We start from the raw sequence: 13,869 nt of genomic DNA, 5'->3' as shown, positions 1-13,869 counted from the left end.
AAAATGTTTCCAAATGTGTTCTTGAACTTTTCACTTGACAAAGGGATGATTCTGATGCAATCTTTGCTATTAATGGGCAATCTTTGCTGTCAAGGGGTCACTTTTTAAATAAATTCCATAAATGAATACCTTTAGCACTGGTGATCCAATTAATTTTTCCAAGATGATCCTGTGAGTAGGATCAGTGAATCAGTAAGTCCTGTGCACAAGCAGATAAGCAACAACAACAAATATAAGATCTTAATAGACAATTATCTCTCTACGTGTGTGTGCACAGCCAAGGGGTGGGACAGGAGGGTCTTTTTGCCTGTGGCATCAAACTCACAGGGGGCCTCAGATTTAGACCCTTGATAATATTCTGGCATTTAACAAGTTCTGCAACTCCCCCCCTTCCCCCCCCCCCCGCACGTAAGATCAAAATGCATGGAACCTCAAGATTCAGGGACAGTCTACCTCTGAATAAAGTGACTGGCTGGCTGATGACAGGAAAAGGATGTTTGGTCTCAAATCTCCTTAGGGATGTCCTAAGGAAAAGCGGGGAATTCAGGGATCAAATTGGAAAGCAGATGGCTTCTGTAAATCTCTGGAAAACAACAGGAACCTTTGGGAGTGTTATAGAAATTCTAAGATCTCAAATATAGAATAAATGTTGATGATTGGTGCACAAGGTAAACACACATACGTAAGTATACAAACCATGTATCTAAAATAGTACAGGAGAGCAATCCAAAAGCCATCTTGGCTCTCCTAAAGACTGCAAATATTTCCTCTGCCTCCTTAATCCCCCTTGCCTGAGAAAACCTAGACCAGTGTTTCTCAACCTTTTTTGGGCCACGGCACACTTGTTCCGTGAAAAAAATCACGAGGCACACCACCATTAAAAAAAGTTAAAAAATTTAACTCTGTGCCGCCCTATATTATAATTATGACTGTAAGAAACACTTGCCAAATATTGCTTTCCGGTGGGTTAGTGATGTGTATTGGCGGCCGCCAGGCTCGTTTGCACTGAGCTTTGGGAAAGAGGAGGAGAAATATTGCTTTCCGGCGGGTCAGTGCTGTGTAAATCGCCCTTCTCGTCGCCGCACGTCGCAGCACACCAGCCAGCGTCTCACGGCACACTAGTGTGCCGCGGAACAGCGGTTGAGAAACGCTGACCTAGACAGTTACCAGTAGCAATTGGGGGAAGTTCCTGAAGGTATTCAATTCCTATATCTATGAACCTCCTTTGTATTAATTGTCATTGTTTGCCCAGATTGAGGGATGTCTGACAGACATCCTGATGGTCTTATCAAATGCTAATGTTTTTGTGTAATATAGAACTATGTAAACTTGCCAAATCCTCAGGATTTGCCACAGTAACTCTACCTTAGGAGGGATGTAATTTCTGACTGTTTGTAGGGGGGATGTCCTTCTCCAGCCAAAAGGCAAACTCTGAAAAGAGATGTTCTGGGTCTCTCTCGCCTCCTTGCTAGGAGGGGGAGGGAAATCTGTTGTAACGGAAAAATAAAGATCCACCTTGCTTTTCACTGGATCTTGCTTCCATCCATTCATCTCTAACCAATCCTGGACTTAGGGGTCCCTGGGGAGTTGGGAAGCAAAAGCCAACCACCCCTATTTTTGCCTATATCAGGAGGTTCTAGTTACAGGTAGGTAGCTGTGTTGGTCTGACGTAGTGTGCATGTACACGAAAGCTCATACCAATGACAAACTTAGTTGGTCTCTAAGGTGCTACTGGAAGGATTTTTTTTATTTTCTATCAGGTGGGCCTGCAATCTGCGCACAAGGAGCTCAAGCGTGACAAGTCCCAGCAAAGGAAAAATGGATACAAAAACTCATGGAATATTCAGAAATGGGGTGAAACTTACCGGAAGAATAAGAAATCGAGATAACATATTTTTTTAAAAAAAACAAAACAAAAGAATAGAAATGGTTTACTGAATATTTACAGATTAATAATAATAATAATAATAAAATTTTTATTATTATTTATACCCCATCCGTCTGACTGATAACAGATAAAAACACTGGCAGGATTATTATAATAACCTGCTGTTTCATAAGAGTATATATTTAAAGAAGATGAATAAATGAGAACATTGAGTTGATTTGCAATACGCAGAAGATATTGAAAATAAATTTAAGGAGCCGCAGAAAGAGGGGGGAGGAAGTCCAAGTTTTGAAATGTCAAAAGGTCTGTAAAATGAGTGAAATGTATAAAGCTGGTGAAATGTATAAACTGCAACACGGAAGCCGTTGCACAAAGTGTGGCAATGACAACACACACACACACACACACACACACACACACACACACACACACACACAGCCTCGCAAGGCGAGCTTGCTAAAAAGGAAGATATTTGCCAAGCACCCGGCCTGGCTCTCGGAGGAGAGGGTCCCCGGCAGCCCCTTCCCCCAAGAGAGAGGACAACGCGGAGCCGGGGGTTGGGCGGCCGCGCGAGGCAGCGCCTCAGGCTTACCGGGCTCGCCTTGTCCTGAGGCGGCGGGGAGGCGGCGTCCTCGCGTTTCTTGCCCGGTGCCCCGGCCCCAGCCCCGGCGCGAGCAATGGAGCGCACCGAGGCCTACTACTTCTCGGCGGCGCTCAGCTGCGCCTTCCTCGCCTCGTGCCTGCTATTCTCGGCGCTCAACCGGCAGCAACGCTCGCCCTACATGGACGAGGCCTTCCACGTCCCTCAGGCACGCGCCTACTGCGAGGGACGCTTCCAGCAGGTAGGTAGGCCGGGCGGGAAGCCGCTCGGGCTGAAGGGGATAACCAAGCCGCCTCTCTTTGCCACGGCCGCCTTCCTCGCCCCCCTTTACCCCCGGCGACTAGAAGGGTTTGTTCGGGGGTGGCTGGGCCCAGGGGGATCCGCCGGGCCGCGGCTGGACTACAACTCCCATCATCCCTCGGCGTGGCTCTTGATGGCGGGGGTTGATGGGAGTTGGAGTCCGACGAAGTCCCCCCCCCTTCACCTGCTGTTAAGACGCCCGCCTTGAGTCAAAGCATAGGGGTAGTTTGTCGGATCTTGTAGATTTTTTAACCTCGCGCATGTACCTTTCCATTTGTCAAGGAGTTTCAGGGAGGCCTATGCTAAATAATAATAATAATAATAATAATAATAATAATAATAATAATAATAATAAGTTCATTATTTATACTCCGCCCATCTGGCTGGGTTTTCCCAGCCACTCTGGGCGGCTTACAGCACATTAAAAATTTGTAAAGCGTTAGATATTAAAAAATTCCTGATATAGGGTTGCCTTACTCAAGCCTTGCGAATCCGAATTTGGCCATCAGGGTTTAGAACTAGGCTTGCCACTTTTGTTCTGGCAAAATACAGGGTGGGGTGGGGTGGGGCAGTTGGGTGGTTATCAGTGCTTCCCCCCCCCTTAAAAATGGTTAGGGATACTCACATTTTCCTACTCATATTGAAATATTGGCCCTCAATGAGGCCAAACTTAGATTCACAAAATGTTTAGGGGTATGCGCCCCCCCCCGTGTCCCCCCAGAAAAAAAAGCACTGGTGGTGGAGATTATGATTATTTTCCTCCCCCACATGTGCTGAAGTGACTTCAAAGCAATCCATTGCCATCTATTGCAGAATTTGTAGATCTGTCTGTGCTTAAATGCACACTTTTTCAAACACGTGCATTGGGAGAGACTCTATAACTTTGCAAAGAGAGAGAAAGAGAGAGGAAGACCTGAAATGCAGGACAAAACTCTTACCGATACAGGACGTAGAATTTTACATTGAAATATGGGGCAATCTTGTACTATACAGGACAGGTGGCGAAGGACAACTTCTGTTATACAGCAATAAGAACTAAATCATGTGTGTAAAAGGGCTGCTTTCAGTCTGCAAAGCTCTTCGTGTGTTTCAATTTCCAAATGGCACCGTGAGGTCTTGATGATGCCCAGTTGTGCTCCCAGAATTCTGATTTCTAAGATAAGCATTGGGGTTCAGAGTGCCCCCAAACTGTACCCTTTGATACGGAAAGTCCACCCCTCCCCAATTCCAACCCTAATCGGTGGGGAATTCTACAATGCAATCTGCTCACGTTCAGAGACTCCTCCCTTTATAAAAATCAATTTACATGTTTCCAGTCTGAGCCATGGCATGGGAAACAGATTCTGGAGCTGCATCGGTGCTGCAATTGCAGTTCCTTAGACACTCCATTTCCCCCCTTTGTTTGTGCAGCCCAAGGGATTACAGTCCTAATCTTTCTAAATCCTTCCCTGTCCACTTTACTCTCCCCCTCAGCTGTCCCCAGTAAGTCTGCAGCAGCAATCTGTGCACATCATACATAGGCCTACATGAACATCAAAGCAGAGGCCATTAACAACACAATTCTATACATGGGTACAGTACTCAGAAGTAAATCCCATTGAGCTCGATTGGGCTTACTCCAAAGTAAGTGATACAGGATTGTTGTATGAGGCAAAATTCCTGCCTACAGTTATTTCAAAGACCCACTTAATTTATACATAGGCTCCACCTACAAGCCTTCCTTCAGAAATAATAGCATAATTTCAGTGGCAGCTTACTTATAAAAAGGTACAGTGGGACCTCGACTTACGAATTTAATCCGTTCTGAATGCACACTTGTAGGTCGAAAACTTCGTAAGTCGAGTTTCCCATAGGAAAAGCGGTTTCCCATAGGAATGCATTGGAAACAGAAAAATTCGTAAGTCGAGGAAACCGCATCTAGCCGCAAACGGGTTTTCCGTTCGGATGTCGGAAAAATCGTAAGCGCATGGCCACTTTTTCCGCTCGTAAGTCGAAAACGTCGGATGCCGAGGAGTTCATAAGTCGAGGTCCCACTGTATATGCACTTAAAAATGGTATGTACTTTCATTAAATTGAATATGCAACATTACTCAGATCTTGCTTCACATCCATTGACTATCCCCACACAATTTGGCACTTTGCTGATATAAGTAGCAATGTGTAATAAATAAAATAATTGTTAGACTGCACAAGTTCTCACCAAAACAGAATGTCTAGTTGCCATTTTTGGGCAAGACAGCTCTAAATAATTTTTTTCAAATGATTGGCTGACTGCGATTGATTATCCATTAAGCATCTGGCTAGTTCTGATGAAACCTTGAGCTAGGTTAAGAACTTTGGGAACTTAAGAAGAAAATTCACTTTTTCCAGGAACAGTTCACATATATTATTGGCCCATTCCTACCTGTTAAGATCAATGGTGATCAGTTGATCAGCACTGAGAGGGAACCCTGCTTGCAAAGGAACAATGAGGACCTCACCTTATGCTGCCAGTTGCTAGCTGCACCCATACCTGCATCACACGTGACATCATATATATGATGACAGCTGTGGGGCAGAGTGGCAGCTTGTGGTAAATGGCCTCAAGTATCAAATTGGGGCCTTTGCCAGCCTAGTTAGGCCAGCTGGCTGGAAGTTCCCCATTGCTGCGCAAATAGCTTTTATGCAGGGATTAGCACAGGCATCCCCAAACTGCGGCCCTCCAGATGTTTTGGCCTACAACTCCCATGATCCCTAGCTAACAGGATCAGTGGTCAGGCATGATGGGAATTGTAGTCCAAAACATCTGGAGGGCCGAAGTTTGGGGATGCCTGGATTAGCACATACCGGTACAACTTTTCTAGCCTGTTGCAACTGTTTGGCAGTAAGCATGTAGTGATACAGAGACCGGCTTTACATGGACTTTGGGATAGTCAGAAAGGGACAGATTTTTATAATGTGTCATGGAAAAAACCCAGATTCTTGGCTAGCAGTTCAGAATGAGCTATCAAAGACATTTCAGAGATGAAACCCAGTTGACTATATGAGACAGCTAAAAGGATGCAAGGGCCAGTTCATCCATAACACCAAATTATGATTTGGAAACAAGCCTTAATTTGTAATTTCCCAGCTTGTACCCAACGCTGTTCGGCATTAAGGGTTAGCCGACTCATATAGTCGAATACTGTCATATCAAATTGTATAGCATATAAGGATCAGCTAAATGGAATTCAGTTAAGAATTCGTCTTCTATTTAAACAAAAATTCTAAAACATCTCTTCGGCAGACTGTGTACTTGGTAAAAAAAAGTGACACAAATGACGTGCATTTCGTTTTCGAAACTGCCAATGTAATGTGAATCAGAGATTTTCATCTCTCTCCCAAGATGACTAAATTTCCCATATGCCTGGAACACTAATTTCTGTACAGGGAGATATACAAATCTCTGTTTCTCAAAACAACAACAACTACCACCACCACCATAGGAATAACAAAAAGAGGAAGCAGGAGTTTAATTGAATTCATTAATTTTGCATTCTGTTTTTCTAATTATAAAAATACATTTCTGAGCTGTTTAATTTTATTGTCTTTCCATTCTCTTTTTTTGCAGTGGGACCCCATGATTACTACACTTCCTGGTTTATATTTGGTGTCAGTTGGAATTGTGAAACCTGCAGCGTGGCTCTTTGGGTGGTCTGGAAGCATAGTCTGCTCTACAGGAATGCTCAGATTCATCAATCTTCTGTTCAGCATTGGGAACTTCTATTTACTATATTTGCTTTTTTGCAGGATGCACCATAAAAAGGTACAGTGCAAATGTATCACACTTAAAAGAGTGTCATTCCTATACACAGTAGCACCATTAATGTGTCAGAGGCTTGGCAAAACTCTGAAGACTTCCATTATGATGTAGCTGCATTTTATTCTGTTTCTGCAATAACATTTGGATCTTCCCAGCATTTTAGATTATGTTGCTTTCAAGTACTTTTAGAAACTTTTTGCGCACGTGGCAAGCAAAGACTTATGCATGTGCTTAATATTACACCAGTACAAGTCACAGTGGTCTTTCATAGGCTTATATTGCAGTCATAAGGACTTTTAAAGGATTCTGGGAGTGTTTACACTACTTTATGTTCAGGATCTTGGCAATATCCATTTTGGATGCAATCCTATATACGGTAAGTCTACTCAGAAGTAAGAGCCACAAAGTCCCAAGTAAGTGTGTATGGGAATCCAGTCTTAATCTTGACGGGCCATTTGGTCAGAAATGTGGTTTTGCTAGAGTTGCAGCGCTTCATGGATTAAACTCATTGAAATAATAAGTGCATCACTTAAAAACAAAAAAACATGTTTCTTGCTTCAGAAGTATTATTTTTATCAATGCATGATTTTAATCAGTAAATTAATCAAGTGAAATGAACTTGATTAAAGATGGTTTAACTTATTTAATCAGCTCGCAGTTCTGTTTTTAGCAGTTGAAATCCTGGAAGTTACCTTAAAACAAAATGGTTTGCTACAAATGATTTGAGATGCCTATCTAATTCAGTGGTGCTTGCGCAAACGAAGTTTCCAATGGTTGCCCATTTTGTTATTAATTCTTAACGGAAGCAACAGTCCTAATTCTTCTTTTTTGTTGCCCTTTCTAGGCTGCCTCTGGATTCCAGAGAATTCTGTCAACCTTGACGCTCGCAGCATTTCCAACTCTTTATTTTTTTACATTCCTTTACTATACCGACACAGGCTCAACCTTTTTTATCCTCTTTGCTTATTTAATGTGCCTCTACGGCAATCATAAAACGTCAGCCCTGCTTGGGTTCTGCGGCTTCATGTTTCGTCAGACCAACATTGTATGGACTGTGTTCTGCGGAGGAAGTGTCGTTGCACAAAAACTAAGCGAGGCCTGGAAGGTAGAACTGTCGAAAAGCAAAGAGCAGAAGAGCTCGCCTGCAAAGGGATCCTTTTCGGAACTCATCAGACTCTTCAGGTTTCTCCAGGCCTACCTCATGTCACTTAAAAACCTAACCACACTTTTTCTCTTGACATGGCCATACATCATGATGGTGCTGGTTTTCTTCACTTTTGTGGTCCTCAATGGTGGCATTGTTGTTGGCGACAGGAGCAGCCATGAAGCCTGTCTGCATTTCCCCCAACTTTTCTACTTCCTTTCTTTTACTCTCGTTTTTTCCTTTCCTCACCTAGTAACCCCTAACAAAATGGTCAATTTTCTCCGTTCCGTGCAGAAGCATTTTTTGCGATACAGCATCCTCACCATAGTCTCTCTATTCCTCGTCTGGAAGTTTACGTTTGCTCACAAATACTTGCTTGCAGACAACAGGCATTACACATTTTACATGTGGAGAAAGATCTATCAAAGACACGAACTGGTGAAGTACATATTAGTTCCAGTCTATATATTTGCTGGCTGGAGTTTCACGGATGCCCTGAAATCAAAATCTGTTTTCTGGAACTTGGTATATTTTTTATGTTTGTTTGTTGTCACAGTTCCCCAGAAGCTATTAGAGTTCCGTTACTTCATTTTGCCATATATCATATACAGGCTGAATATTCCTGTGCCATCAATTTCTAAACTTTCCCTGGAATTGGCTTTTTATATTTTGGTGAACGTGGTGACTTTCCATATCTTTTTGAACAAACCTTTTCAATGGCCGAACAGCGAGGAAATCCAAAGGTTTATGTGGTAATTTGGGGCATATGGGATGACTCAATTCTAGGACTTTTCCTGCAGCAAATAAGAGACTGCAGGCTTTGAATCTTGACCAAGGGAAAAAGAAACATTCTGGATGTTTGTAACTGGCAGTGAATGTGAAATCTGATGCACTGTTTTTGCAGATATTGAAAAGCCATTTTTATACAGTTAAAATCCTGGGAATTAATAAATATAAGATCAGGGAAATTAAACCACAAAAAATTAATGTGAATAAATTTGTTTACATCATGCTTACTATGTTGCAGGGGCTATAAATCTGGGATGTTTTCAGTATATGTATGTTCTTAGCTGTATGCAACAAAAAGATGGAAAACAGTGGCGCAGCTTAGGTCCAGTAGGTTAATTTTTGATATGGTTTGTTTACTGCAATGTGGCTCTGCCCTAAACATAGTTTTTCCTTGGTGAGGATGCCTTGTTACAGCACTTGTGCTATCAAGAGTTCAGATTTTACTACTTGGAAAGCATGTCTTCTCCAAAATAGGTTGAGTCTCAGATATCAATACGTTGAAGCTCATTTGCAGGAACTGTTCGCCATGGAGAAATTTACAGGTGAAAGTTAGTGGGCGACGATGACCTTAACTGCAACCCAAATGAACCTGAAAATGAGGCCTCAGGAATAAAATGGCAAGAACACTGAAATCTACTGTGGGCTTGAGGACCACAGTTAATTTACACATCATGCAATTAACCTAATCTGCATGTCACTTAACATGCCGGATGCCAGACTACAGCAGGTTAGCACATTCAACACATTCCGTATCTTTTAAGAAGTTCTGTTGAAAGCAATGAAGCTTAAGGTGTAGCTGAGTATTTTAAGGTTACATTCCTATGCACGCTTTCCTAAGTAAGCCCCACTGAACACAGTGGATCTTCCTTCTGAGCATGTATAGGATTATGCTACAAGGTTTTAAGTCCAATAACACTCATCAGAAAGTTCAGTTGAACCCAGTAGAGGTTTGTTTTTAGTATAAACAATCTTAAGACTGAGTGATTAAACCTTCCTTGTCTCAATGCCTTGCCCAACTTTTGCACCCATTGCATTGATTCTACAACGTTTTGAGAATTTTTTTATCCATTGAGGATGAACGGGCAAGAATTTCCAAGGGCTGCCTCCATTTGTTCATTTTCAGTGTATGCCAAAATGTTGTAGAATTATCTTCAAGCCAAAATGTTGTAGAATTATCTTCCTTATTGTTTCTGTGCTTGCTTTTGTTACTTTCTGTTATTTCGTAATTATGGCAGCTGGAAATGTATGGTTTCTTTTTAAAATAAAATCACAGGTTCCCCATCTCTCTCCTAAGATAGAGCAGGGTATATACATTTGCCAATCCATTCTGATTGGAGTTCTTGTTATTTTCTAATCAGATGGGCTCCAAGCAGTTCTTGTGTGAATTAACAGGATGAAGTTTAGCAATGAAAGATTTTGAACTTCAAACCATTTCCAAGCAAATGCCATTAAATATCTACATAATAAATAATACTAAAAATATTTCAAAAAATCTGATTAGTGGCTGATGCCCAGAGTACAGGGCTTCAGAATACAACATGAATTTTCCTTATTGGTTTAACAGGAACATCTTATGCCATGCAGGATGGGAACATTTTAAATTGAAGCAAAGGCCAAAAAGAATAAAATTTTACTTAGCTTACTGGTTTAATAAAAATAAGATGCAGCTGAAGTTTCCTAATCAAGGTTCTTGGAGAAATAAACAAAGCAACATTGAGCTGTTTGTTATTGCTTTCAACTAGCATTAATGGTTAATAGCACTAATCTGCTTTTTGAGATGAGTCTTGTGGGTTTGATTGGAGTCTTTTGGAAACGCAGTTCAGAAACTCAAAAAGCATTAGTACAAAGATAACTGGTATTGTTCATTGTTTCTATTAATTCTAAATGAAATCCGCAGGGCTTCTGAAATGATGCGCACAGCTTACAAAAGATTGCAAAATGAGCATCTTTCTTATTATCACAAACCTTTTTAATTTACTGTTCTTCAGTGTGCCAGTATAATTGCCACTTGTGGTTAATACGAAGTTTTGATTTGTACTTCTTCATTCTCACTCCAGCCACCACTAGGAATAGGCACTGCTGGCGCAGAGCATCTCTCCGTGCTGCAGAAATATAACACTGAACTGATCTTGCAGCTTTGAGTGCTGGGGAAATCTCTTTCAATAGTTGCTTGTGGTAACTTTCACATATTGACTTCAGTTTCCTCTATTTTGGAGGAGTTTTTGCCTCTTGGACTCATACCTCAGTGGAAAAGTGCGTATTTTACATGCAAGTCTCAGGTTCACTTTCTTACACCTCTAGTTAAGGGTCCTTTCGGAGCATGGTTGGGAAGAGGTTCCAGGTGATAACCTTTGAGAGCTGTTGCCATTCAGGGTAGTCCCTTTGGGACACTCTCTTTGGACTTTAAAAGCAGGCTATAAATCTAGATGGTTAGGATAATAAATAATCTAAAACAGTTACCTGTGTTAATTAGCTGCTTTGGAAGCAGAAATCCAGGAGGTGAAGGAGTCTCTATGTATTATGTGCATTCTAGAAAGAACTGCACATGTTTATTTTCTACCTGGCATGTACAAGACACACACAGAAGCTGTGGATAATAAGGCATGGCTGAAGTACCTTATGCTAACTATGATTTCATTTTGCGACGAACTTCTCTGTAGCTTTACGTAAGTTTTATATCAGAAAATGCAATTGGAAAGACTTATAGCATATTGTTGTCTTAAGAAATCTATTTCAGACTACAGTTTTTTGTCCTAAACCAAGCTGCACATGAATCTCTCATCTCTCAAAACATGCAACCCGGGCAAAGTTTCTTAACGAAGGTTGTGTCACAGCAGCCTTGGCCAAGTCCCTTCTTTGTGGCAAATTCTTCCCCTGCTGCACTGTGACAGTATTGCACTGCGAAATGTCGACATGAATGACCATGTAAGAGGTATTGTGCACTTTTGGCATCAAGGCCTGCCATTTTTTGTGTGATGAAATTATCCCGCAGCACAATATGTGGGAAATTCAATCCAAAAGTAATAATAGAAGCACACTTGTGGTCCAATGCCTGCAATGCAGGAATATGCAGCTATCCCACATGGGGATCAAACCCGCAACCTTGGTGTTACCAGAACCACCATCTAAACAGAGCTAGAACTATCTGCATAACCCCTCATTGAGAATTTAATTGTTTTGCCCTGTTTTGCAAAATGGAGAGATCTATTTATTCAGAATTTATCATTTTATGCAGTGTTTAGCCTGAGAAGAGAGAGCAGCATTTCTAAGGGTTGGACTTGCGGCTATTTGCAGAGGAATAACAGATTTTTTAATACCTTTTTCTTAACCCTTGTTAACCCTTTAACCAATGGAATTGCTAATTAGAGATGCCCCCCCCTCTTCCAGATGTTTATTGTCAGTGGTTTTAAATAGATTAGATTAAAGAGGTGCATTCAATGAAAAAAACCAATATAACCCTAAATTCTTTAAACAGCAAGGAAGAAATACTGGTTAACTAAATTCACAAGGTGGCACTGTGGAGCTGTCTTTCCTATTCATCTGTCTAGCAGATCTCTGCTTTTTAGAAATTTTATGTCACTTCAAGGGTTATTGAGGTTAAAGCATTTGAAGACCATCACGTTCTGTGATTTCCCCCCAGTTATTTGTGTTTATCTTAGTCTAACGGTGTGTTTCAAAGATCAGCTTTTCTTAATGCATTGTGAATATTTTTTTTAAAAATAGTATTTGTAGCCTGCAGTTTTTAAAGCAGTAGAAATCCTGTTGAAATTCCTGTACTTTATACTTAGGATAATCATTCTTTCACTGTGACAGGATTCATCTAGTTCTGTTACGGAAAGGAAGAGCACAGTATTGTTCAACTAGAGCAGAAGGCCTCTCTCTAAAATATTAATTATTTTTTAACGGTGGAGTAAGTTGGGCTTAAAAAAATGTATCCTCAGAGGGCTTGGAGCCATCTGCTAGTTTGACTTTGTGTGTTAAATGTCACCTACATTCTGGTGAGGCATGCAGAACCAAGGAGGTCTGCTTCCCAGAATATGTACGTCTGTCACATTTCCTTAATTCTCAACAACCACAACCTTCTTTTCTTTCTCTTGATAGTTTCCTTTTACCAATATATAACATGGCATTAGGTTCCCAGTATGTGAAACAGAGATGATGTAGGTCAGTCTTATCTATAGATAGTCAACTTTGTTTTGCAGTTAACTCCCACCTACTGGCATTTAGGCTTGGTAAAGCAGGCGATAAATTTCTGTATTTACACTGCAACCCATTGTAGACAATACAGTACTGGAGCTAGATGGACCAACATCCTGGGAGCTTTCTGTGTCAAATAATGCAAAGATAAGGAAACAGTCCTGGGATTATGTACTCACCTCTTGCTTTTCTGTTTTGGAAGAGAAGGCGAATATGTTTCTCTCTGCTGGGCACAGGAGGAAACAAACGATGCAGAGGGTTTGCGCATGCGAGCCTTATGCCTAATTTATGGAATTCCTCCCCCTGGTAAAAAGTAAAAAAGTGGGTTTGGGGAGATGCTGTGAATTGTGCCTGCAGACTGTGAGTAGTGATATGCTCAGGTTAACAAAGTTTGCACTAAGTATGAACCCGCTTTACCTATCCCTAACCACCAAAGGCCAAAGTGACTGGACAAACTGACCACAAGGTTTCTTTTCTGTGGAAATGTTTGGGGCGAGTTCTACAGAACGTTATCGAATGGCTATAACATTATGTGGCGCGACCATGCGATGAAAAGAATATTGCAAAGTAAGGGAATCTGACCAAACTTCTATATTGTGTGCCGAGAAAGAAATAGTTGTGTTCTTAATGGCTTATTGTACATTAACCTTCAGTATAGAGGTCCTGTGTGTGTTGGCTGCTGCATTTACTTCAATGGGGAGGGCAGCTCTGTGTGTGCAAAGGGGTGTATTTGTGAAAGGGGACGCCCTCATAGGTTGTATATTTATTGCTGTGACTGTACTGCGTACACAATCACTGGTTTAAGATGCTGCATTTGTGGATAGTTTAGGATGCCATAGAAATTGCAAGGCAGGTCATTAGAGATGTCCCTTTATAGAAAAAAGTGGCTCTGGGACTAGCTAGCTGGTCTCAATTATGAGAATGATATAAAGACACGGTATATGAAACATGAAGGAATCACTTTCATGTTACAAATCAAGTCAAATCAAGTCTGCTGTTGTTTGTGAGTGTATAAAATAAAGCAACTGCCTCTTCATTTTTAGGAAAATTGTTGGTTTTTAAAATTGAAACCTTGTGCTTTTGTTACATTATATGTGTGCTTTCCCTTAATAATTTTGGAATACCCGCGTTATTGTGGGTGTGATGTTACAATAAAGAATTTCACTGAA

At 41.2% G+C, this 13,869-nt stretch overlaps 2 protein-coding genes across 10 annotated transcripts in view; one reads left to right on the top strand and one right to left on the bottom strand.

Moving 5' to 3' along the window:
* Nucleotides 1–2,620, bottom strand: part of TPRKB (TP53RK binding protein) — a 23,792-nt gene extending 21,172 nt beyond the window's left edge. For 6 of the 8 annotated variants that reach the window (XR_015945816.1, XR_015945817.1, XR_015945818.1 and 3 more), the window contains exons 1-2: nucleotides 2,481–2,620; nucleotides 130–199 (exon numbers count right to left, since the gene is read on the bottom strand). The gene's annotated coding sequence lies outside the window, so the exon portion shown is untranslated. The remainder of the gene's footprint in view (nucleotides 1–129; nucleotides 200–2,480) is intronic. The other 2 variants (XR_015945821.1, XM_088651807.1) reach the window with 1 other exon arrangement.
* ALG10 (ALG10 alpha-1,2-glucosyltransferase) lies at nucleotides 2,323–13,869 on the top strand. Of its 2 annotated transcripts, XM_060279399.2 has the most exons (4): nucleotides 2,323–2,730; nucleotides 4,611–4,843; nucleotides 6,379–6,573; nucleotides 7,415–13,869. In XM_060279399.2, exons 2-4 carry the CDS (start codon nucleotides 4,829–4,831, stop codon nucleotides 8,468–8,470), a joined length of 1,266 nt encoding a protein of 421 aa, XP_060135382.1. In that variant the 5' UTR covers nucleotides 2,323–2,730; nucleotides 4,611–4,828; the 3' UTR covers nucleotides 8,471–13,869. The 2 variants fall into 2 exon arrangements, with proteins under 2 accessions (XP_060135382.1, XP_034982395.1); XM_035126504.3 differs by lacking the exon at nucleotides 4,611–4,843 and having other exon boundaries at nucleotides 2,566–2,730.

The sequence above is a fragment of the Zootoca vivipara genome, chromosome 9 (assembly GCF_965207765.1).
Source record: "Zootoca vivipara chromosome 9, rZooViv2.hap1.1, whole genome shotgun sequence".
In the NCBI taxonomy this organism is placed as follows: domain Eukaryota; kingdom Metazoa; phylum Chordata; class Lepidosauria; order Squamata; family Lacertidae; genus Zootoca; species Zootoca vivipara.
The sequence above is the reverse complement of the archived record's forward strand: the minus strand, read 5'-3'. Positions and strand labels throughout refer to the sequence as shown.

Coding starts and splice junctions, on each gene's coding strand:
- ALG10 (XM_035126504.3), top strand. CDS start 2,566: ATGGAGCGCACCGAGGCCTACTACTTCTCGGCGGCGCTCAGCTGCGCC. Junction 2,731..6,378: donor GCGAGGGACGCTTCCAGCAG/GTAGGTAGGCCG, acceptor CTTTTTTTGCAG/TGGGACCCCATGATTACTAC. Junction 6,574..7,414: donor GCAGGATGCACCATAAAAAG/GTACAGTGCAAA, acceptor TGCCCTTTCTAG/GCTGCCTCTGGATTCCAGAG.